Source organism: Thunnus maccoyii, chromosome 7 (assembly GCF_910596095.1).
Source record: "Thunnus maccoyii chromosome 7, fThuMac1.1, whole genome shotgun sequence".
NCBI lineage: Eukaryota > Metazoa > Chordata > Actinopteri > Scombriformes > Scombridae > Thunnus > Thunnus maccoyii.
This window is the reverse complement of record NC_056539.1, coordinates 9120623-9145082: the sequence shown is the minus strand read 5'-3', so window position 1 is coordinate 9145082 and position 24460 is coordinate 9120623. Positions and strand designations below refer to the sequence as shown.

At 40.3% G+C, this 24460-nt stretch overlaps 2 protein-coding genes across 8 annotated transcripts in view; both read left to right on the top strand.

Moving 5' to 3' along the window:
* Positions 1 to 4237, top strand: part of LOC121899857 (capping protein, Arp2/3 and myosin-I linker protein 3-like) — a 44753-nt gene extending 40516 nt beyond the window's left edge. For all 6 annotated transcript variants that reach the window (XM_042415593.1, XM_042415596.1, XM_042415597.1 and 3 more), the window contains 7 exons: positions 355 to 532; positions 622 to 1342; positions 1471 to 1577; positions 1721 to 1847; positions 2997 to 3068; positions 3232 to 3339; positions 3597 to 4237. In XM_042415593.1, coding sequence (XP_042271527.1) covers positions 355 to 532; positions 622 to 1342; positions 1471 to 1577; positions 1721 to 1847; positions 2997 to 3068; positions 3232 to 3339; positions 3597 to 3637 — 1354 coding nt within the window. In that variant the 3' untranslated portion in view covers positions 3638 to 4237. The remainder of the gene's footprint in view (positions 1 to 354; positions 533 to 621; positions 1343 to 1470; positions 1578 to 1720; positions 1848 to 2996; positions 3069 to 3231; positions 3340 to 3596) is intronic.
* A 17019-nt stretch (positions 4238 to 21256) lies between these two features.
* Positions 21257 to 24218, top strand: nrl (neural retina leucine zipper). 2 transcript variants are annotated; one of them, XM_042415592.1, is made up of 4 exons: positions 21257 to 21978; positions 22100 to 22381; positions 23329 to 23544; positions 23871 to 24218. In XM_042415592.1, the coding sequence occupies exons 1-4, from the start codon at positions 21361 to 21363 to the stop codon at positions 24027 to 24029; spliced, it is 1275 nt and encodes a 424-aa protein (XP_042271526.1). In that variant the 5' UTR covers positions 21257 to 21360; the 3' UTR covers positions 24030 to 24218. The 2 variants fall into 2 exon arrangements, with proteins under 2 accessions (XP_042271526.1, XP_042271525.1); XM_042415591.1 differs by having other exon boundaries at positions 23326 to 23544.
* The last annotated feature ends 242 nt before the right edge of the window (positions 24219 to 24460 follow it).

The following is a 24460-nucleotide window of genomic DNA, read 5'->3' as shown; positions in this document are numbered from 1 at the left end:
CCTCATTTCTCTGTTGATATGAGGAATAGCTGATAGCTGCCAAAACGCGGGTAGGCTGATGTAGCGTGTGTACACAGATGTAGATGACAGCCGGTGGCTCCAATTCTGGATCCACCAGTCAGCCAAGTGATTATAAATGAACACGTTGCATGTCAAATACAGATTAGGATAGCAAGGAACCTGATTTTTTCCAGAAAAGTGATACTTTCTAATTACACTTTACACAAAGTTTGTTACATTTAAAACTGGAGTAAGCTACACTCTAGTTTTTTATTCTCTATTCTGAAAAATATCAGCAGACTTTGTTGCAAATGTTGCATGCAGGCTAACACTTTCATCGTCTTTCAACTTCAGGACAGCCACAGAGAATGTATACACCCTCCTTCAGCCCCCAAGGTCTGCTGCCAGAGCTGGATCTCCCGGCGAGGGGGCTGAGGGGAAGAATACTCTTGTTTTAAGTCCGCCACCCGTGCCAGGCATTCCTCATCCAGGCGTGGGAGGAAGCAAACACCCCTTTTACTCTCCCAGAGAGGTACAGTCAGCTGCTACAAGTATTCATTGTGCTGGAAGTTTGCATCAGGCACAATCACTTCTTTTGCATCTTCTCGTTGTGTTTTACAGAAATCTGAAGCGGATGCTGTGCTTGAACAGTCGATAGAGGCAGACAGGTACTGGGCAGACGACAAACAGAGGACAACAGAGGTGCTGCAGGCAGACAAGCAGTGGATGGAAGGGAGGCAGAGTGATCAACATGTAGAGAGGCAGCGGTTAGACGACAGGCTACAAGAAAGAACTTTTGGAGAGCCGAGAACAACCGACAGGCACTGGTCTGAGAGCAGACATCCAGAGAGACACATGGATAGACAGTGGACTGTTGACAGACATACCCAGCGGCAGATTGACAGAAAGATAGAAAGACAGTGGATGGGTGGCAGACAGATAGACAGGTCGTGGTCGGAGAACAGGCCGACGGACATACAGGTGGATAATCAGTGGACTGAGAGCAGACATCCAGGCAGAAAGCCAGATAGACAAGTCCAGGCGCTTCATTTGGCTCAAAGGCCGCTGCCTCCATACCCATCAGACAGGACACCTTCGCCAAAACAGGAAACAGATCCTCTGAAAACCACAGAGGCAGCAGCTACAGACTGGCAGGACCCGCAGGGAGAGAGACACGCATGTCTGGACGCGGAAGGATGGAGGAGCAGCACAGGAGGAGGTGCCTCTGCCGTAAGAGCTGCTCCTTGTGCATCTAAACCCGATCCTCCGCCACAAAGCAGTAAACCCAACCTGTCCAAGCTGAGGCAGAGACATCGGCTAGAGAGCTCCGACGCTCTACCAGGTACCACACTGTCATCCCTGTCAATGCGCTGCATGTTAGAAAGGAGGTTTTGACTGCAATCTTTTCCTCAGGTTGTAAACAAATCACAAACCTTCTGTAGGTGACAATCACTTCTCTTTAATCTGTAGTTGCAGAGGAGGAAGGAGAAACAGAGAGGGATCCTGGAAAAATGGAAAAGCGAGAGAGGGAGAAAAGAAGAGATTCGGAAGGTCACCCTCCTCCGATTCCTGAAAAGGTGTGCAATTTAAAGTCATGTTGGGTTCGGTTTGTCTCATTTGTTACAGCAAATTATCTCTTTGTGTTAATCTATAGCAAATTTGACAGTTGCCATGATTGTCTGTGATTTGTTCATGTTTCCTGTTCTGATCTGACAAACAGCCAAAGACATCCTCGTATGTGACTTATCCAAAAGAATCAGCCAATGAGAGGAACTTACCTCCTCCACCTGTGCCACCTCCTGTCAACAGGCCTGTTCATGGACTGCCAGATAGAGCTGCAAGTCAAGGTACCTGCACTGAAAATACAAATGAACCACTTAAAGCAACACATTTTGATTCAGGATATATCAACACAGAAAGAATAACATCCTTAAACTGACTATTAAAGTCACTTTGTTTGTTCAGCACTCATTCAAAAGCAAATTACCTGGAGTTGTTCATGTTTTTGCTTTGGTGCTGGGATACAGGTGGTCAGGAATATACTGTGAATTGGTTTAATGATGGCATCACAGGATATCAAAAGTTCAATAAACAGCTCAGCCTGCAGGAAACTTTAAAGCAACAGTTTGACATTTCAGAGAAAATATGTATTCACTTTGATGAGAATATTAATAATACTCTCATGTCTGCACGGTAAATATTAAACGACTGCCAGCAGCCGTGTAGCTTAGCTTAGCATGACACCTGGAAGCAGGGAAAACAGCTTGCAAGTTAAGGTTTTATGGGGAGTTACTGTACGTTCTTGGACAAGAGCAGTGACTTCCTGGAGCGTTGTCACCTTGAGGTTGCCAGGCAACCAGCAGAGACTCCAGGAAGTCACTGCTGGTCAAGAAAATCTGGCACATAACTCCCCGTAAAACCACAAAATCTTGTTTTTGTATTTCATTTGATGTACGTATTAAATAAATGAGATATAACGTGTTAATTAGTGAGTTTTAGAGGTGCTGGTAGGCAAAAGTTTTTATCTTTGGACAGAGCCAGGCTATCTAATTCCCCCTTCTTTCAGTCTTTATGCTAAGCTAAGCAGTTACTGATTGTAGCCTCATATTAAACGGACATCTAACTTTTGGCAAGAAAGAAAAAAAATACATTTTCCACAATGTTTAACAATCCCTTTAATAACAGTAAAGGTATAATAGTAGTATACATGAATGTAACTGTGTGCACAGAGATCTTTGACTTTTGGATACATTCTGCATCACATAAGGCTCTAGTTTGTTTTTATGAGACAGTGTATTTGTAATTTAGGTTTGTAACATACATTGTTTTTGATTTGATTTGACAGACAGTGTAGAGACAAGAAACAGAGGGGATGTGACATACAACTATATGTTGTATATATATATATATATATATATATATATAAATGTGTGTATGTGAGACTTATTTAATATAAACAGCATTTTCCTCATTGGTCGTTCATATGTGTTATTCAGGTGACGAAGGATTGAGACCTCAGGCGCCTGTGAAACCACAGAGGAACAGAAAGGCAATGTCTTGTGACGCAGGTATAATTAGTTCCTACACTATATATACTGTTATTATTAACCGAACAGGCTGTTGCAGTATACATGTTTTGTGTATATATATATACATATATATATGTCTATCTGTGTGTAAAGCATCTGTATCTAACTGTTCATTTGTGTTTCCTGTCCTCACTGAACTCAGGCACTGACAGGGAAAGCCCTAATAACGTTGAGAAGCCCCCAAATCGCAAACCCCCCGTGAAAAAACCTAGACTACCCCAAAACAGAAATAAGTCACTGGACTTGTCTGGTACATGTCTCTGTTTTTATTTGTGTGTGTGTGTGTGTGTGTGTGTGTGTGTGTGTGTGTGTGTAGCAGGTGTAAGTCAAGTGTTAATCAAACACTTGCTTCTGTACTGTTGTGGAACATGATTATTAAATAGATATCAGTAAGAAGACGATGTCAAATAGAAACATGCTAATACAGTGGATGCATTACTTTGTATTACCAGATGTTGTGAAATGTCTCTTTTAAACAGTTTATATCTTTGCGGTTCTACTTTACAGACAGCATCAACTCAGCACCTGGTCACAGCGAGTTGTTGTGATGCCCGAGAAATTCACCCGTTGCTGTCCGGCCAAAGCGTTGTCATGACAACTGTGGAGCATTTCCACCCATGAGGAAACAAAGAAAAACATATGAGGAGGGAAGAGCCAAAAGAGAAAAAGTCAAACAGCGCAACATGACAGACATCATAAAGCATCAGTCACTTGCTTCTGTTGAATCACTCACCTCCTTCATTTGTTCCTCCCTCTTCACCCTGACTGTGTTTCTGTCTTTGCTTTCCTCTCACGTGAAAACTCTATTTGTGGCTACAGTATTTTAACAGTATTTGCTACTTTAGAAAACCCAAATGATCATTGTCTTTTGTGTCAGTGGACAGGGGCTCAGGCGCTCAAGCATTGTGGCTTTGCTAGACAGAAGAAAAACGTCTTTGTTAGAATGTGATTTCTAAATCTGCAATGCATTTTTGACTGCTGATACAGTTGATTGCCTTGGTTGACACTTGAAAATGAGTTGCTTCTTATCAAATGAAACTTGATGATTTATATCCAGTTTTGCTTTCAGGAACTGAAAGGTAATATATTTTATAGAAAAAAAATAAATATTATGTATGAGCACCCTCACTGTATGAATAAAAACACTAATGGAAAAACAACAACTGCTGTTGTTGTGGCTGGATTCTTACTTATTACTGTTCAAATAGGATGTGTTTCCTGTCTGTGCAGTGAGCTAAATCATATCACATTATTTTTTCAGTCACTTAAAGCAGCCATGGATAACTAATATCTTTATATTGTATATTTATAAATATGTTGCTATAGTGACAAACCCTCTGAGAAAAGACCCTTTTCACAGCAGACATTCTGACTCGTCAAAGTAGGAAAAGCGCAGGTGTAAATAACATTGACAGCGGCTCCATTCCATTCATTCTCCCAGTAAGACATGTCAGTGAGTGACCATGCACAACACCAGAGCTGGAACTGGGTCACCTAAATGTAATGCAGCCATCATTAAAGGATAGGTTCACATTTTTTCAAGTGTGTCTTAAAACAACAGTCAGTTTCCCATATGCAAGTAGGTGGTGCAACATGGTGGGCTCCATGGAAGAGGACCCGCTCCCCTATGTAGATATAAAGGGTTCATTCAAAGGTAACAAAAACATGATTCTTATTTTCAGGTGATTATACACTAATTAAACATAGTTAAGAATATTCCATTTCTGTCAAGTCTGTTCCACTAGATGTCACTAAATTCTACATACTGCACCTATAAATTACACTAATTATTTGGTTTTAGATTGGAGAGAAATATACTCTCCCTGTGAATAATTTGAGCAAAAGGACGCATGTAAAGTGAGAAAAGAATGGGACCTAAAATGGATTCTTATATTCCATTTCTGCCAAGTCTGTTCTGCTAGATGCCACTAAATTTTACAGACTGCACCTTTAAAGGTTTATCTGAAGCTTATATGAAGCTTCAGCAGTCTGAGTTAGTCATATCAAGTGGTGAAAGAAGTACTCAGATCCTTTACTTACATACTAATACAGTAATGTAAAAATACTCCATTACAAGTAAAAGTCCTGCATTAAAAATCCTACTTAGGTAAAATACACAAGTATTATCAGCAAAATGTAGTTAGTTGTGTAAAAGTAGTGGTTTGCTCCCTCTGACTGATATATTAATATATATGACATCATTAGATTATTAATACTTAAGCATCAGTGTTAGAGCAGCATGTTACTGTTGTAGCTGCTGCAGGTGGAGCTAGTTTCAACTACTTTATATACAGTTAACTAGTTTAGTCCAGTGGTCCCCAACCTAGGGGTCGGGCCCCTCCAAAGGGTCACCAGATAAATCTGAGGGGTTGTGAGATGATTAATGGGAGAGAAAAGAAGAAAAAACAAAGTTCTGATACACAAATCTGTTTTCAGTTTTTGGACTTTTTCTCTAATCTTTGACTTTTGGTGAAACTTTGGATCATTTGAACATTTATTGAAATGAAACCATGTGAGAAGTTTAGAGGGAAAAACCACTATTTGGTGGAGCTGTTAACAACTCATTGACATCTGAAATGTGACCCCGACTACACACTGCTTTTAGTAAGACGTCAAAAGCAAAAAGGTTGGAAACCACTGGTTTAATTTTTAACAATGTGTTGTATTTTACGAGCTTGTTTATTATCCATTGTGTCAAATCTTCATCTGAAAAGTAACTAAAGCTGTCAGATAAATGTAATGGAGTAGAAAGTACAATATTTCCCTCTGAAATGTAGTGGAGTGGAAGTATAAAGTAGCATCAAACGGAAATAATCAAGTAAAGTAGAAGAACCTCAAAAAGTACAGCACTTGAGTAAATGTACTTTGTTACTTTCCACCACTGGTCATATCAAGTGGATATCTGCCACATTTACAGTCTTTTTTAGCATCAAATTCCCTCTTTGTGTTTCCTCAGACAGTGTTTCCCAGTTGAGCTGCGGTGGAAGTTTAGTAACAAAAAGAGGGACTTTGAAGCTAAAAAGATTGTAACATTGAAAGATATCTACTTGATTTGACTCATTTGGACGGCTGAAGCATCTTATTAGCTTCAGATAAACTTTTAAATACATTTTTGCACTGTTTTTTTTTGACTGTGGATTTTGTCCCCCATCACTTACATTGTAAGTGCATTATGAATAGTAGTAGTCACTGTGAACAGGAGGAATGATTATTGCAAGAAAAACCTGTTTCGATGTTCTTTTGGGCTCCTGACTGTTGTTTTAAGACAGACTTGAAAAATTATGAACTCATATTTTACTGTTATTAATTCCACCTGTGCTTTTCTTGCTTTGACAGTTTAAATGTCTGCTGTGAAAAGGGTCTTTTGGTTCCCTCTCACCACTCTCATAGCGTCGCTTTGGGCCACACTAGGCAGCTGTTTTCCATGAAAACACTCTAAAATCCTCCTGCATCAAACGTGCTGAAGAGCTAACCCTACATATTTCCCTTGAGAGTTGGTGGAGAGCAAAAACAGAGCTAAAACAAGAATGAATATTAGTTACATTTATCAAGTGGACTCAAACACGACTCCAAATAAATGATAACATTGTTGCTGGATGTGTAAGTAGGCAGCTGTTTGCTATAAGTTTGCTATAAAAGGTACAGCATGTTTTATTTTAGGCTTGTTTGCAAAAAAATCTATAACTGCAGATGTCTCAACATTAATACACCTGGTAACTTGAAAACTGCAAATAGCATGACTATAATTATTGATAATTGGTGAAATTACCTATAATTAATTCACTATCATCATAAAAAGTGGAATCATTAAAATGAGCAGCTTATAACTAAAGCTTTATAGTCTAACAGCAACAAGCATCCAAGTGACTTGTTTGATTTTCCTGATCACAGGTGGATGCTAAATTTACTTCCTGACTTCAGAAATGCCCCCTTCGGTTGGCATGGCAACCTCATACATTCAGAAGTCAAAGAATATGAAACAGCAGGGGGCGACTGATCCCTACAAATGAGGCAGCCACTCAGAGAAAACACACAGAGCAGCAGCCTTGCAGGTTGTCATTAGCAACCGTGCCGTGACCTTTCTTCTAAAGATGCTGTAATGAGTCAGATACGAGTTAGAAGACTGCCATAGAGTGAGGAAATATTTGCTGTTTGCTGGAATGGAGAGTAAAGAGGCTGTTTTTCCCACTAAGTCAGTGATTTTTAATGAGCAAACAGCCTCTGGGGAAATACTAAGGAGGTTCTTCCGATGACTGAGACTAATTGCTGTGTTCACTAAATGTTACACATGTGGATTTTGCACAGTTGTAAATGGTGTCTGCTGCAGTGTTCTGATGCTAGCAGCTTGGAGACAAAGATGAGGGAGATACTGTATGTATAGACACTTTAATTGATCTGTTTAATCAGTAGGCCTGCATATCCCTGTGAATTAATCACTGCAGTTCTGCAGATAGAATATAATTTAATATCCTGTCCTGTATTCACTCTTGAACAGACGACCCAGTCGCTCTGTGTGAGGAATGAGCAAGTCTGTCCTGAAGCAATTTAACATCTCAAATGTTGATTTATGGCAAGAATAGAGACAGCCTATTGTCAGTCTTTGGAACAATGACTTCATAGCAGCACAGTGAAATACAATCTAGTGTCGGTTTGAACTTTTACTCCCACTCCGCCTCAAATGTAATGTGAAATCCACAGTGGTGAGTCCTCAAATGTAATAATATTCCCCAAAATTAATGTGCACACTGAGGAATAGTCAAGGGTGCATATGCAGACTTTGCTGTGATATAAGTTTTAACCCTTTAATCTGTTAAAAAAAAAATGACAATTTCTTTCTTTCTTTTTTTTCTTTTCTTTTTTTTTTTTTTTTTACATTTTTCAAGCATATTTTTTTTAGCTAAACATAATCAAGCTTCACATCCATACTGTTATATCTATTTAGATCAGGGTGTGCCACAGTGCAACCGGTGTTTGTTGGCTTCCAGCAATTAAGGACTAAGTCCGCCTGGATTTTTTCCCCTAGCATTTTTGACCAAAACATAATATTCTGTTCCATAATCACACTGATCTAAAAGTTTCTAAACTCAAGTAACCCAAAGAATTATTTCCTTCAATATTCGCCTGCAATCTCACACCTGCAATCTGAAGCGAACACATTACAGAGTGTCATTCTGCTGTTATCGTGGCTATATGGCCCCATATTCTTTACAGCTGATGTGAGGACACATCACATCACACACGAGGCGCCCGAACACATCCTACTCTTCTCATCATTCTTCTGCTGTTACCAAGCAACATGATCGTATAAAGGCCGAGGGAAGAGAGGAGCCAGAGAGAGAACATGTGTGGGTAGAGGAGAAAGATGCGCGAAAATAAAAAGGGTGCAGGCAGTAATGTGCAAGATTGTGCTCACACAATAACCCCCCCCACCATAAAAATCCTCTCCTCTTCCTCCCGGGTTGAAGAGGGGTTCCATCGTGTGTGAGAAAAGGCCTTCACGACTTGTGAGGCCAGGTTCAGCTCATGTTTTAAAATCGCAGGACTCAGCTTGAAAACTACTCACTTCTACATCCAGTAAGCCCACTAAAAAGTTCTTGTCAGAACTACTTTTCCTGAATGGAGTTGCTTGACGTCTTCCTCCACGCTGTCGGAACATTATCAGACATGTGGAAGTCTGTTTGTGTGTGGCTCCTCACAGCAGGCCAGCTGGATGTTACTGGTGCCACAGCAGTTACATGGGAAATGACTCATGAAAGCAGACAATGATAAGATGCAGTGTAATTTAATGTAATTACAGCCATGTCTACAAAAGGTCATAAGTGAGCTGTTCGGCTTGGTCGTCATGGGAACCGTCTCCCTAATGGGTGACAGGGACCGCTGTCTTTGGAGTCACCTTATGGTCCAGCAGCCTGTTTGTTACAGCATCAGTCACAGGTGTGTGGCAGATAATTAACATGTACACTGGCCTGCACAGCAACTGGTAACAGCTAATCAGGATTATGTCTTTATGTTATGTAATTACAGGCAGAAGAAAGTGTACCTTCTTTAATTCTTAAAAATATGAATACATAGAAATTGTACACGAATACATACAAGAATTATATAACTTATGGAGTTAAATGTGATGATATGTGTTATTTTGTGATATTGAGAAAGTTTTGAAGAAACTCTAGAGGTGATTGGGTATTTTCCATTGTTGGCCCTAAACTGTGGAATAGTTTGCCTCTCATTATTAGATCCTCCCCTCCTTTGATGTTCTTTCCTTTAGCCTTTTAATAATCATCATGAAGACATAACTGGTGACACACTTTTCTCCGGGCAATGCTGTATCCAAATTGTATTTTTTCTTCCCACATTTTCTTTTGATCCTCATAATTACATTATGGCTGAGTTTTTATTTGATTGTAATTTAAATGTGTTATGAATAAAATGACTTGACATTGTCACAAAAATAACAACATAAACACAAAATCTCAATAAATAAATAATAATATATTAAAATACATTTTGTGTAAAGTGTGAAATATAAAATAAACAATCCTTAAGTCCTTCCATAAGTATTTTTTTTAAATTACATTTGCTCAATTACAAATATTATATAAATATAATATATATAATATAAATATATTATAATATGTACAGTAGTTTGTATTGACTACAGTTCAAAATAATGTATTTAAAAACATAACTAGAGAAGCATTCACTGAAGAAAACGTGTGCGATTGCTGCTGATCGGCTTTATAATCACAAGAAAAATTTAATTTTAGTTATACATGCAACGAGAGTGAGTGGGAGTTCAACTAGTTACATTTAAAACACTGAACAGTTTTTCTCCTGTGTGCATTTTAATGTTGCAGCTACACTTAATACTGAGGTTTGCTGAATTACTATTAATATCTGGATTTATTTTTTTTACTTTATATTTACTTGCATTTTTTCTCCCAAATGTACATATTGTTGAAAATTTCTGAAAACATTCTCTGAACATTTAATTGTTAAATCTGAAGCGTCGATCAATTTGACTCATTACAAACTCAAAATACAGTATTTGTTTGGTTGTGTTTGTTTGCTGCAGTAAGAATTACAGTAAAACATCATAATCCTGCAAGAGGATGAAGGACAGGAGAAGAATCAGAGCAACTTCATGTACAGTATATTGGGAAAGAAGGAGGGGCGGAGGGGTGGGGGGGCGCGTGGAGAGGGGGGCTGAATTAACAGATTTAGTGTCATCTCTCAGTCTGGGAGAGGAGCCAAAGTATCGACCACCTTAATCCGTTCATCCCTCTCTTCCTCCTCATCCTCCCCAACCTCCGCCTCTGTCTACAGTTTGTCTTTCTGTCTGCTGCCACCCCCTGATTTTCCACCTCTGTTCATCTGTGTGCTTTTTTTTTTGTTGTTGTTCTTGTCTATTCAGATTAAAGTCGTCTAATGCTTTATGTTTGTTTGTATGTGTCAGTGTTGATGTGAGGCTGCGCTCGTGGACGCTTTTAAGCTGTCTGTCTAGATTTAGAGCCTCCCAGCAACAGACTCATTACAGCTGTTGCTGCACATGAATTATACACACAGATGAGGGGTGATGATGTGTTGTCATCTGTGTGTGATTTGTGAGCAAATGAAGCGTTTATTTGGATGGATATTCATTAAAGATGCTGTAAGTGATTTATTTAATCAATACAATGGCACATAAATTGATCATTATGTGCATGAACATCAGTAAGTGCCTCAGCAATGATAGGTATCATTTCTCCAAACCTTTATAGCCCGTTTCATGTGCAAACTGTATAACTAGAAGTGATTTGATCGTGATAAGTGTGTCCATTGATCTGACATGAGTGAGGATAGACAGTTGAGGCCGGGGTGGGTGAGGTAATAGCAGGGGTACTCACAGCTTATGTCTACATTACAGACGGTTTATGAAGGCATGGGTATCCGTTAATCTGACACTAGTTTCAGGGAGAGAATCAGCACTAATCCCATGACTAGCCTGATAAGTCCACTCACAACAAGACCCCACGTGTGCACAACACCAGTAAACACACACAAACACAAACAAGCGTGCGCACGTCACAGGAGACACAAGTTATACGGTCTGGAATGAAAATCAATAAAAGACAGGAATTAGTTTAAGAGGTATGAAATGTGTAATCTTGTAGCTACACAAGCTCAAAGTCAAACCTTAAATGGGCAATTTAAATCTTAACAGTTGAAGTGATGGATTAGATGCCTGTTTCAAAAACACTGAGATTAGAGGCGGCGAGGAGAAGGGGGAGCAAGGAGGTTAAATGATAAACAATGTTCCTCGAGGCAGAGTGGATCTAAGATATTTGACTCAACTGGTTTTTACTAGAGATGAAAAGTATAAAACAGTATGTGTCTGAATGTATTTGATCCTAATGAACACTTCACAGCATGCTCCATTAGTTTACCGTCTAAATCATAGTTGCATTCAATGAAAAGGCAAAGAAATCATACAGCCACGAGGCGTCCTGCTGATGTTACTGCAATGTTTCAAGTAAGTGAAGGAAAAACACATCTAAGAATTTGACTAGAATTTAATGCACAGTGGGAATATATATGCAAATGCCTCAAAGGATTTTAAAGGAATAGTTCAACATTTTGGGAAATATGTTTATTTGCTGTCTTGTCCTTAAACCATGACGCTAGCCAAGAAACCGTTAGCTAAACTTAGAAAGCAGGGGGAAACAGGTGGCCTAAATTTGTCCAAAAGTTTAGAAAAAAATCAGTTTATAAGCACTTCCAAAGCTAATCAAAAAGTGTGTGGTACACACACATCCAAAAAACTTCAAAACAGGTGCTGGAAACAAGATATAAAGGAAAAAGAAAGTCCGCACACTGTAGCTCCCTTTTTCCGAGTGCAGTTTAATGGGACATCCACAAGTGACATTTCGAGCTACATGCTTTTCTTCAGACAGACATGTAGCTCGAAACGTCACTTGTCCCATTAAACTGCACTTAGAAAAAGGGAGCTACAGTGTGCAGACTTTCTTTTTCCGTTATACACTTCTAAAGCTCACAAATACATTTTTTATGTGTTAATTAATTTTAATTTAATTTTTTATTTTTGTACCTGGACAGAGCCAGGCTAGCTCCTGCTTCATGTCTTTATGCTAATCTAAGCTAACGTCTCCTTGCTGTATATTCATATTTAATGCACACATATGAGAGTGGTGTCTCACCTAACTCTCAGCAAGAAAGCGAATAAGCATGTTTCCCAAATGTCAAATTATTTCTTTAACTGTATAACATAAGCAGAATTACAAATGTTCTAAAGAGAAAAAGCAGATATTTTTTTAGCTGTGAAAGAGGAGTCTTTGGGCATTTTTGTCTTTATTAGATAGTTCACAACATTGCCAGAGAGTGCTGATTGAGGTTTTCTATCAGCGCTTTGACATGTGAGTGTTTATAGAAACACAAGACGACTAATCGAGCTCCAAAGGAGCTAAATAACTCATGTCTAAACCACAGGAGCAAGTTACATATCATATTAAACAGTCTTGAAATACAATGAATGCTTAGCATATACAGATCATGTCCAGAGTGTACAATGTTTATATATTGTACAGAAAGCATACAGAGGCTGATAAATGCTAAATGACACGTAACCTAATATGACTCATCTTTGCACCTGTGCTTGCAGTTGTATTTTACCTCAAGGTTCAAAGTTCAACAAAATTACTCATTATGAACACTTTTCATCAAAACTACTTTCAAATAGTCTCAATAATATCATTTGCAGTGTGTCCTGTGGTTTATCCAGGGTATGTTGCTGCCGAATGTTTTTGAATTTTCAGTGCTTTGAACACCACAAATGCCATTTCACGTCTATCGTGTTGGGATTGTGACACCTTGGAGGTGGTTATATCCAAACCTTGACAAACAAAACTATCTGCATGGCTAGATACCACATGAGGCAAGGAAGAAAATATGTTTGTTTTATGTAATTTGGGTGAACTGACCCTTTAACATCCTCTGCCTTGAAGTGTTTGCATTATTTTTTCTAACCCTTATTACTCAAGCCTTTTCAGCTGATTAGACGACTTAAATCAAACCATGAAAACATTTTTTTTTGTTTTGGTTTAGGCCTAATTATGAGGGGCAACCATATATGTTTTCTCATCACACTGTTAATAGCGTGTGTGTGTGTGTGTGTGTGTGTGCGTGTGTGTGTAGAGAGTGAAGGAGACAGATCCTCAGAGCGAGGGAGGGAGGGGGCCCCTTGTGAGGTGAGACGTGTAAGCCTGCTGCTTGTAGCAGAGTTAGTTGGGATTAGGACATGTATCTGTGGGATAAGGCCCGAGTTAGTGGGACCCTACAGGCCTCCACCTCACACCATCTGTCCAAACAGTTCCAGGCCTGTCCTCAACTCTGTCACTCTCTCATTCCCTCTGTCCTGTCTGTCAATATTTTCTGTTTTACCATTACCTATACTTCCGTAACAATTCTTCTTTTTTCCTTAAACCCCCCCCGCCCCTCACCTCTGCTTGTAGCTCAGCTTGAGATTCTCCCACTGCAGCAGCTCCTGTTTCATGACCCCAGTTAGTCTTTAGAGCCTCTCAGAGGATAAAAGCTGAAGGATATCGACCCGGGTTAACAGGGTGACAGAGGGGTCAGCTTCCCATTCAGGGGGTTACAGGCTCTGATGGGAGATAGCTCAAGCTTAAAGGGTCAGTTGACCCAAAATACCAAAACATATTTTATCACTTACCTTGCCTGGTATTCAGCTGTGCAGATAGTTCCAGTTTTATCTGCTCTCTCTAAGATTTCTCCTGCAACATCAGTTCTTTTTTGTGTTGTTCAAAAAAAAATATTGAAAAATGACTTTTGAAAACTGGATAATTCACAGACCTCACAGACCAATTAACATAATTCACTGAAACTCAAAAAATGCTTTTTTTCCTGTCCAATACAGCATATATATCTGCTCTGTAAATCACTTGTCCTGTGTTCTTTGAGAAAAAATCAGAAACCACAAGGGAGAAATTCATATTTTAAATTCTTTGATTTCATGATTGTGCCCCCTAGTTTTACATTATTTCAGTTATTTTGATGCAGCAAATCAAATCTTGTATAAAGCAATAAAGTGATGTGATAGGCAGAGCAGACGGTCACACTGCTGATAGCATCCTACTACACAACACAAGAGCCGCAGACTCAACAACAATCAACATTAGCTTTACTGCTAAACGTCTCCTTCTTATCTAACTTACAAGCATCAACACACATCTTGTCCTGTGTCTTAGCTTCTTGAACAAGCCACCAAACGTTCACCGGTAAAAAGTGCACTGCTAACATCAGTTAGCAGGTGAGATAACTAATTAGCTGATCAGCTGCAGCATTTTAAACAGCATGTAAACATGAATGTTACTTTGGTCACGTTACATGCTGGTTTGGTCATTGCTCTTCGAAATCTCTGTTAGCAAAACTGTCCATGACTTGCAGCTACAGCAGCTTGTTTACTTTGTCTCTGTTCTGTATGGTATAACACCAGTAGCCTGCCAGCTAATGTCAATCAAATAGACCTCTGCTGCGTCCCTCCATCTGGCTGAGATAAAAAAAGCATTTCTGATATGTCCCCAAAGACCCTTTCTCGTAAGAATACATAAAACATGTTGACATTATTTTTGACTGCAAAGACGAATCATTAAATATGATTTCTTGGACTTTTTATACATTCTTTTCCTCAATAAAGCTGCTGACACTGAACTCTGGAGGAAGAATAGTTTGACATCTTGTGAGAATATTAATACCACTCTCATATTTTTTTGTTAAATGTGAAGTTACAGCCAGGAGACAGTTAGCTAAGCTTAGCATAAAGACTGGAAACGGTTCATCTGGCTTTGTTCAAAGGTTAAAAAAAATCCACTCTCTGGCACCTCTAAAGCCACTAATTAGTTATATCTCGTTAGATCAATCCATACAAAACGACTAGACTCCAGGAAGTAAGAGAGCAAATGTGCTAATTTCCCAAAATGCCTCACTATTCCTTTAAAACACAGCTGGCAGCCACTTCTAAAACGTCCAAAAATGTTTGTCAGTGTTTCTATTGAGAAATAGTGTGTACATCAGCAAAGAGAATTTGGGTGAAGGATTATATGTACATCCACTACAACATTTACTAACACTACTACCTCTACCCATTATGTTAATCACAGTGTTGGATCCCGTAAAAAGCTAATTACTTAAATATACCTCTGGAAATAAGGATGCAAAGCTACAGTGAACAGTCTTGAGCTGTAAATGGAAAACGCTTCACCTGAATGTGAGGTGCGTTGAGATGCTGCAGGATGTGTGTGGTTGCAGATGCAGGAGGGGTGGTGGTGTGTTTGGCATGAAGTATGAGGTAAGTTCCTCTGTGTTTCCCCCTCTCTTTGTCCCTCACCCTCACGGGAGGCCCTGTTGGTTTAGCTGCTAAGCTTCCCCCGGAAACACAAATGATGGAGAGATAGAGAGGTTAAAATAGAGAAAGAGAGGAAGAGAAACTGAAAGAAGGGAGTAGAAACTGTTTTAAGGTTTAAAAAAATGTGGCATTGTCTCTTGAACAGTTGTCAGATTTGATTCATACTCAATATGTTGCTGAGTTGTTGAAAATGTCCCAAAATTAAGGAAAAGAGTAAAATCCTGTTTGTGAGTCTTGTGCGGTTTGCATGAGTCAGCGTGTCTGGTTGTCTTAAAGGTTTGGTTTACTGTCCAAATCAGATTTGCGAAGGCACTATTAACTCACTGATTCCTTAACGAGACACTATTAAGACACAGAGAGACTCCGGATTAACAAGTTTAGCTTTTAAGGAGCATTGAGAAATGCTTGTTGTGCATTTCTCCGCTCGGTGGACTTAAATGGGTTGGAAAAAACAGAATTAATTGACAGATTTTGAGCCTAATTGTAAGAGGCAGAGTGGTGTGGAGACACAGGGGGTGCTAATATGTAAGAGCAAAAACAAAGCCCTTTGTGGAAATATTGAAGTCTTTAAGACAGCGCCTCTCTCAAGTCTTTCTTTTCTACATTTTGGAAATTTAGCAGCTGAAAGTTTCACTGCAGACAAAATGCTAAGTTATGTAGACCGCTATTTTACATTACTGTTTCAACATTGAACTTAATAATATTTGATGTTACTGAGATTCAGATGCCAAAACTACATCCTAGACCACAGACTTTTATGACTTACAGTTACACTGTGTTAAATGGTTTATTAGATAAATATGCACCTTTGTTTGAGAATATGAAACTCTAATTATTATCTGCATTGCATTATTATCAAATCTTGGGCCATCTAAGGATCATGGTGTCAAGATCAAGTATTAAGACCCTTATTTTAAACACATAGTGCAGCTCACTAAATAAAATTGTGTTTAATCAAATTACCACAAATGAATTGAAAAACAGCAAACCCAGGACCAAGTGTATTAAAGCAGAGTTTCAAGCAATATGCAACTGCACTTTTTTTTATCTTAACAAAATTCGATAAGGATTTTTTTAAAAGTCATTGACTAAATTTGACCTGAGAGAACCTAGCAGACCCAGCTGTGGTGCACCGTCCTCAGATTCTTGTCAAAGTCACTGCAAAACTTTCACAACTTTCCAAATTGTTTCATTTGAACATGTCACATGGACACAGTGCTCTTCCCCTTTGACTTCACCTTCAAACGGTTTCAAAAAGAGAATAAATGTGAATAAAGATATAAGCATTGCTTACCTTCTAGGAGCCTTGTTTTTTTCAGGTAAATGTTTATATCTGTATATTCTGTACCTCTGGGATGAATGGCGAATTTTGTTCCAGATCTTTATTGCTCTTTCATTGCAATGAAATATTCAAATCCAAGACTCTTTCTAGAGGCATTACGTCAAATGAAAGACTCCGCATGTGGTGTGTGTCATTTTATACACATTTCCCACTACTACAGCCAATATATTTGTATTTTTGTGGATATATCTTGAGTATTGACTAGAATTTGAATATAATTTTGGGGTTAAAGAGGTTAAAAGGTGACATTTAACCGACTTTGCAGAGTGATAAAGCCCTGAATCAAGCTGCTCTTTTCTGCATCACATCCTGATCAATTGACAGACTCAGTTCAGTAACTGAGAGTGTCCACTGTGAGGCAGTGCAGAGTCAACAGTCCAACTTGAGTCAACACAACAAGACTTTGTTTTACTCAGCGATGACTGACTAAACCTTAATTTGTGACCGACTCTGAGTTGTCATCATGACTTGTTGTGTATATGAGTGAGTGTGCACATGTACATGGCCTGCAGTTTTACATCATTTGACGAGGGGTGAAACACCTGATGTGTGTGGCAGTCCTGGTGTGTGTGTGTGTGTGTGTGTGTATGTATGTTTGTGCATGAAAAAAGTGTGAAATAGTTTTATCTTTTATACGATGGAAAAGTGCAGCATCAGAGGGAGAGAGAGGGGAGTTTGTAGGTGTGTGTGTGTGTGTGTGTGTGGGGAGAGAGAGAGAGCGAGAGAGAAACACACAGATACAAGGAAACAGAGAGACAAAACGCAGAGAAGTCAAATATAAAAGTATAGTGAAACAGAAATAAAGAGAGACATGCAGACGTTGAGTGAGAAAAACAGATAGAGGGAGAGAGAGAGAGAGAGAGAGAGACATTGCCAGAGAGTGGGAACATGCCTGTGAACCACGAGAGAGGGATATGGGGGGGTGGGGAGGGGAGGAGGGGATTGTTGCAAACAGGGATTTGCAGCAGAGGGGAAAGAAAGAAAGGGGGCAGTGGCACTCAGTGACAGAGTGCTATACACACTCACATGCGCACACACACACTCTCTGTTTCCTCTGTGTCTCTCTCCAAACGTGTCAGTCAACCAGTCAGTCGATTATTTTTGTGTGTGTGTGTTGGGGGGGGGATGTTGAAAAGAGCTCGAAACCATCCTTCATCTCTATGACCGACGGTAAGTTCATCTCATTCACTTTGACTGTTTCTCCCTCTGACATGTCTCATGTCTCTCATGTCAGGCCTTTATCGCTGCCTGTGTTCATTCTACTTTTTTCTCTCATGTGTGTGAGTGTGTGTGTGTGTGTGTGTGTGTCGCTCTTTTTGGCTGGCTTTTTGCCGTGACTCTGGTCCAGAGCCAGATTGAGGCCTCCATGGAGCCCTGTCAATGTTTGCTTTCTTTTACAATCCATTTTGAACCACAGGGGGCAAAACTAATGAGCTGCGCAGCAAAGGCACTAGTCAAAGGTGGATTTTTAATTAGATGTTCATTTTTATAGTGGTAACTATTATATTTGAAGGCCTATAATTAGTGTTATTGGAGGAAATAGCTTTGCTCCTCTACATCTTTCTCTGATGTAGTTACCACTTGATCTTATTGAAACTATTGAACTTTTTCTTTTATATTCTGAGACAAACTCAATCTTTTCAGTTTGTTTGACTGTGTATGAATGTTTTGACTTGTTTGATGAATGTTTAGCTTGTCACATTGTCAGTTATCTATCATGAAAACAGAATAAGTTATTCCTTCTTCATATCATAACTTTACTGTACATAAAAGCTTTTAAACTTATGTCTGAGTTGACAAGGTAAAAAAAAAGGAAATTGTAACATTCTAATACATAACATGTATCAGGTTCAACTGAAAATGAACTTTTTTTCTCCCATCCGGGTGTATAAAAGTGTGTTTCAATTCTTTCAGAAAGTCTTGGGCTCTGGATTAAAGTCTGAACCTGTTGATAATTGGATTTGGTCTGTGAGACTTGTGGATCTTTCTGTCAAAAATGATTAAGCCCTCTGAATTCTTGCGCTTTGGTCAGTTATGTGTTCAGTAGACAGATCTTTCTAGACATATTACGTTATATATCTATTGTGGGTGACTGCATTAGAGCAATAACCTGCAATCATTTTTACATAGAGATGAAAACAGCACTGGAAATGAGGCCGTCCTTTTTGTTATATAGATAAACAAAACATTTTTTTCACATGAAGAACTACATTGTTCAAAGTTAGTACTGTAATTCCTTTCAGATATGACAGGCAATGTAAGGATTATATTTTGTAACTTTTATACCATGAAACGACAGAAAACACACTTGCATAGTTAACATAACATTACATGCATGTTACAAATGATGAAGTATGTGGTAAAAGTTTAGTTGACCCAAGGAGTCCTGATTTGTTTGGTCACAAACGTTTGCATGTGCAAGTGAAGATGCACGTGTACTGTACGTGAGCGCTTATAGTCCTATACGTGTGTGAGTAAGATGGTGGGAAGGGGGGATGTGTGTTGCAGATTAATGTCTTATTATAACACACAAACAGGCCTGCCACATAGACTCACAGTCTAAATTCAACAAAGTCAGATTGACCTTGGTGTCAGGGCATTTATAGTACATTCATCTTTAAAACTACATTTTAAGAAGATTGTGACATACCACAGCAAAAAGACCTCAGACATCTACAAACTGGAAATCTTGAACTGCTTTTGATTTGTGAGAGCATTTTTGTATCATAATGCATACAATGACACAATCTTATGATCTTGTTTAACAAATATTCAGAATAATGAATGGGTACCACTTTCTAAAGGGGTTTATAAGCTTAATTAATGGCTTTATTAATGGCTAATAAATCCTTTACTGATGCTTTATAGATCATTTATAAGCTATTCATAAAAGCAAATTTCAGGTTGTAGAAAATTCTCCTCCAGCATGAAACTTGCTTTGTGTTTTCAGCTAGTTCTGTAATTCATTAAGACATGCCCTTAAATGGACTTAATACTGGAACTGCAACGATTAGTCGATTAGTTGCCAACTATTAAATTAATCTTTTTTTAAGGAATCATATCCAAATTCTCTGATTCCAGCTTCTCATATGTGAATATTTTCTGGTTTCTTGCAGCTCTACTTAAAGGACCAGTGTGTAGGATTTAGTGGCATCTAGTGGTGAGGTTGCAGATTGCAACAAAATAAATACCCCCCCCCCCCCCCCCCCCCCCCCCCCCCCCCCAAGCATGTAGGAGAACCTACGGTGGCCACAAAACTCACAAAAAATGCAAAAGGCCCTCTCTAGAGCCAGTGTTTGGTTTGTCCGTTCTAGGCTACTTTAAAAACATGGCGGTGCAACATGGAACCGTGGAAGAGGACCAAGCCCCCAGGAATAGCGCCTAGCTTTCAAGCCAATTTGACATAGTGGCCAAGCTGTGTAATTACAATGTCACATGACTCTATTGGGCCCAAAAAGACTTTTTCCTATAGACTTATATTGTGAAAGAGACATCTGTAAATCAGCAGATACATTTTTTTGAGTGTCAAAACCGCCATGAAATGACTCATTTCACTATAAGAAGTTGATCCATTCAGTCTGATAACATTTGGAAAGTCTAGAAGAGCCACATGATTGAATTGTTTTATCCCCATTCAAGTTAGCTGAAGGGCTAAACCGGAAGCAGCCGGCTTGGTCAGCAGAAGTCGCTAGTGCTCTATGGGCCCCACAGATGCGGAAACTATATGGAAGAAGTTTAACTTTTTTGGCTTCATGCGCCACTGAGCAACTTTCATAGGAATGAACGGGGCCCCGCCTCCAATGCTGTATCCATTTCTCTTTATACATCCATGAGGAGGATCCAGTCCCTATGTAGATATAAAGAACTCATTCTAACAAAAACACAATTCTTAGTTTCATGGGATTATACACTAATGATAACATACTTATGAATGTTATATTCCATTTTTGCCAATATTTCTGACAATAGATCCCCCTAAATCTTACACACTGGTCCTTTAGTACATTAACTTAATAAGTTCATCATTGATGGATGTATTTTGGTGGTGGAGCAGTCCATTTAAGTGGAACTTTCTGATGAATTTTTATATGAATGTCATGCTGGAGGAGGATTTTCTACCACAACATCTATAAGGTATTAGTGAATGATAAATAAAACCAATAACTACAACTTATAAACCTCTTATAAAGGGTGTCTTATTAGAAAGTGGTACCAAACAAACTTTTTGATAGATTTATACCTGAAAAACTTACACCACTCCTTTCCTTTTTGTATCTCAAACTCTATCTTTTCTTTTCTGTCTTTCCCTCAAGACAAGGGATACAGACACAAGGATACAGGGACGTACAGTTTCTCACAGAGGAAACTCACCAGTCAGTCTACTTCCTGACTTCACCACTGCTGCTGTCTATGAGCTGCACTGAGGCAGAGGAGTGGACTGTCCAACAATCCTGACACACAGAGAAACCCTGTTGAAGCTCCCACTGGCAGCAGCAGTAGCAGCAGACACCATGTCCTCTCCTTCCCTCCCCATGCCCTCTCTCCCCCCGAGCCCCCTGGCCATGGAGTACTTAAACGACTTTGATCTCCTCAAGTTTGAGGTGAAATCAGACACTCCTCCGCTCCCTGCTCAATGTTCATATCCCAAATCTGGCCTCCCCCAGGACCCCTCCAGCTCCCCATACACCAGCCACCCTCCGCAGGACTCCAGTTTGAGCTCCAGCCCTTACAACTCGCTGCCACCCTCACCAACGCTCAGCGACGCCCATCCACCACCCTCGGGCTCGTCCTCCCTGTCTTCGTCCTCCTCCTCTATCTCCTTCCCCCTGTCCATCTCCAACAGCTTCACCTCTGGCATCAGCTCCGGCTCTCAGGGGAACATGGAGGGCAGCCCGGTCCACGGTGGGCCGCAGGGTCCCACCCCAGCCTCGCTGGAGGATCTGATCTGGCTGGCGGCGCTGCAGCAACAGTTTGGAGGTGAAGCAACGGGGCCCGCCACTTTGCTGGGAGCCTTAGGAGGGGTGCCAGAGAGAGGGGACAGAGAGAGGGGGCCGGTCAATGGCTTCCTGGGCTGTGAGGATGCTGTGGAGGCTTTGCTGAACTCGGCTGCTGCAGCTGTCAGCTCACAGGTAACAATCTGTTGTTTCTACACTATGTTAAGATTATGAGGCTGATGTCTTTTATAGTGATTTTTAAAGAATGTTGAGTTGACTTTTTCTCTTTTCCTCTTTACTGCCTCTTCATCTTCAGTTTCCGGGTCTTTCTCAGAGTTCGAGCAGCAACCTGGGAGACTCCAGCAGCGACAGCGGAGGCGACATCTCCTGCGCCAAGGGGACAGACATGTGCCATCGCCCGCTCGTCTTCCTCTCATCCGCCCCTCCCTCGCTCCCCAACGCCGCCCCCACCTCAGCTCCCTACCCACAACCCCTCAGCCCTCAGGGCCGCCTTCATCACCACCATCATCACCAGCATCACCTGCACCACCCCATGCATGGCAATCATCATCACCATCACCACCCACAAGTCAATCAGGTACACAGGGCAACCACCTATGTATTATAAGAGAGAGGCAGGTGCTTAGTGACGCACAGGACATTTTAGGAGGTGGAGGAAGTGAGGAAACAGTGTAGCATGAGAGCTGAGAGGGATCGTGCAGTGAAGGATTAGGATTAGGACATTAGAACATGGTTATTAATGTCTGTGTCTATCTGAAGTATCACCTCAAGTATCGGCCTCTGTATGGCAACAATAAGTGATGTTAAATCTCTTGTCTTTGAGGGCACAAAGTCTTGCTTTCACATTAAAAAAAGACATATTTTCATTCATTTATGAAAATTTGGAGTCCTACTATCAGCTGCTACTGTTCTTTTGCAATTTTAGATACCTCTGTATTTCAAAGTACTTCAATCAGCGTTCCAAAATAAACTTTTAACATTTTTGCAAACAAAGTCTTAATCTTTAAATGAATTACATGAATAACTATGTAAAAACTAACACTTTAAATAACCAAACATGCTCCCCCAAGTACCAATAAAACCCAGTCTTTAATGCTCTCTAGGACATCTATTCTGGATATAATTTTAATTGGTATACAAACTTTGCAGTTTGTGTTCTGGTTGATTGGGATGCCTGTATAGATCTCTCGGTGCGGTATATAGAGCACAGTGTGAGCTTATGATTATATCTGCTATTATTGCTGTGCGTAATCCTGATAACTGTCACCCACACTTAGTCAGATTACATGACAGATTATGGACATGTGGTGCCGAAATGTGCCCCCTGACAGACAGACACGCACACATTATGACACATCACATGTACACCACTTTTATATATTTCAGTCTGTTCCAAACCCTCCCTCGCATGTATATCACACTCATCTCACTGTATACATTCCAACCACTGCCAGCATGTGTCTTGTTGCCAATTAACACTGAGGAACAGCATATTCTCTGTGTGTTTTCTCCATCTGTCAGCAGTGCGGGGTGAACGAGCGCTTCTCTGATGAGCAGCTGGTGAGCCTTTCAGTGCGGGAGCTGAACCGGCACCTGCGCGGTGTGAGCAAAGATGAGGTGGTGCGCTTGAAGCAGAAACGGCGCACGCTAAAGAACCGTGGCTATGCCCAGTCCTGCCGCTACAAGCGCTTACAGCACCGCCACGCTCTGGAGTCTGAGAAACATGTGCTCACACAACAGGTACACACATAAAGACACACACACACACATCCTTGCATTCATGACTCTCACTGACAAGCTTGATATTTCCTCTTAGGCACATATTAGCCTTATCCTTCACCAGTCTTAATCCTTAATCTTATATCAAGCCTTGATTAGAAATTCTGACCCTGAAATAGCTCCTAAAGGAGAAACATCCAGTGTCTGACATCCTGACAGTCATACTGTCAGGATGTCAGACACTGGATCAAAAACCCCTCAAAAACCTCAAATCTTTATAGTTTATTTGCACTCTGCACTTTGGCTCAGCAAATTCCAAAAAAATCAAATTTCTTTTCCCTCCGCAGTTGGAACAGCTACAGTGTGAGCTGACTCGGGTGCTGAGGGAGAGAGACGCCTACAAGGCTCGCTACGAGAAGCTCCTCAGCACGAACCACAGCACAGGCGAAGCCCCACCGACCCGCACCAGCAACCCACCTTCCCCGCCCCCTGACTACTTCCTCTGAGTTTAACCCACAGCGGGAATGGAGGGAGAAAAAAAAAAAACAGAAGAATGAGAAACAAGACCAGCCAACATGGAGCAATCAATGATGAGTAATCAGACTTGAGGAAGAAAACATGGATTTGTGTATGTGTGTGTGTGTGTGTGTGTGTGTGTGTGTGCGTGTGTGCGTGTGTGTGTGTGTGTGTGTGTGTGTGTGCGTGTGTGCGCGTGTGTGCATGTGTGTGTGTGTGTTTTTGTGTGTGTGCGCAAGACAGTGAAAGTGAAAGAGAGACGTTGGCAGGCAGTTTTGGGGCTATACAACTGTGAAATCCACCCCTGGGTGATTAAAGGGGTATTGACTGTTAATTGATAGTTAGACTCAGCTCTAGGCTGCTTCATGGACTCAGTTTTACTTCACTGTGAATGATAGTTGCACAAAAACTGGCTGAGAGA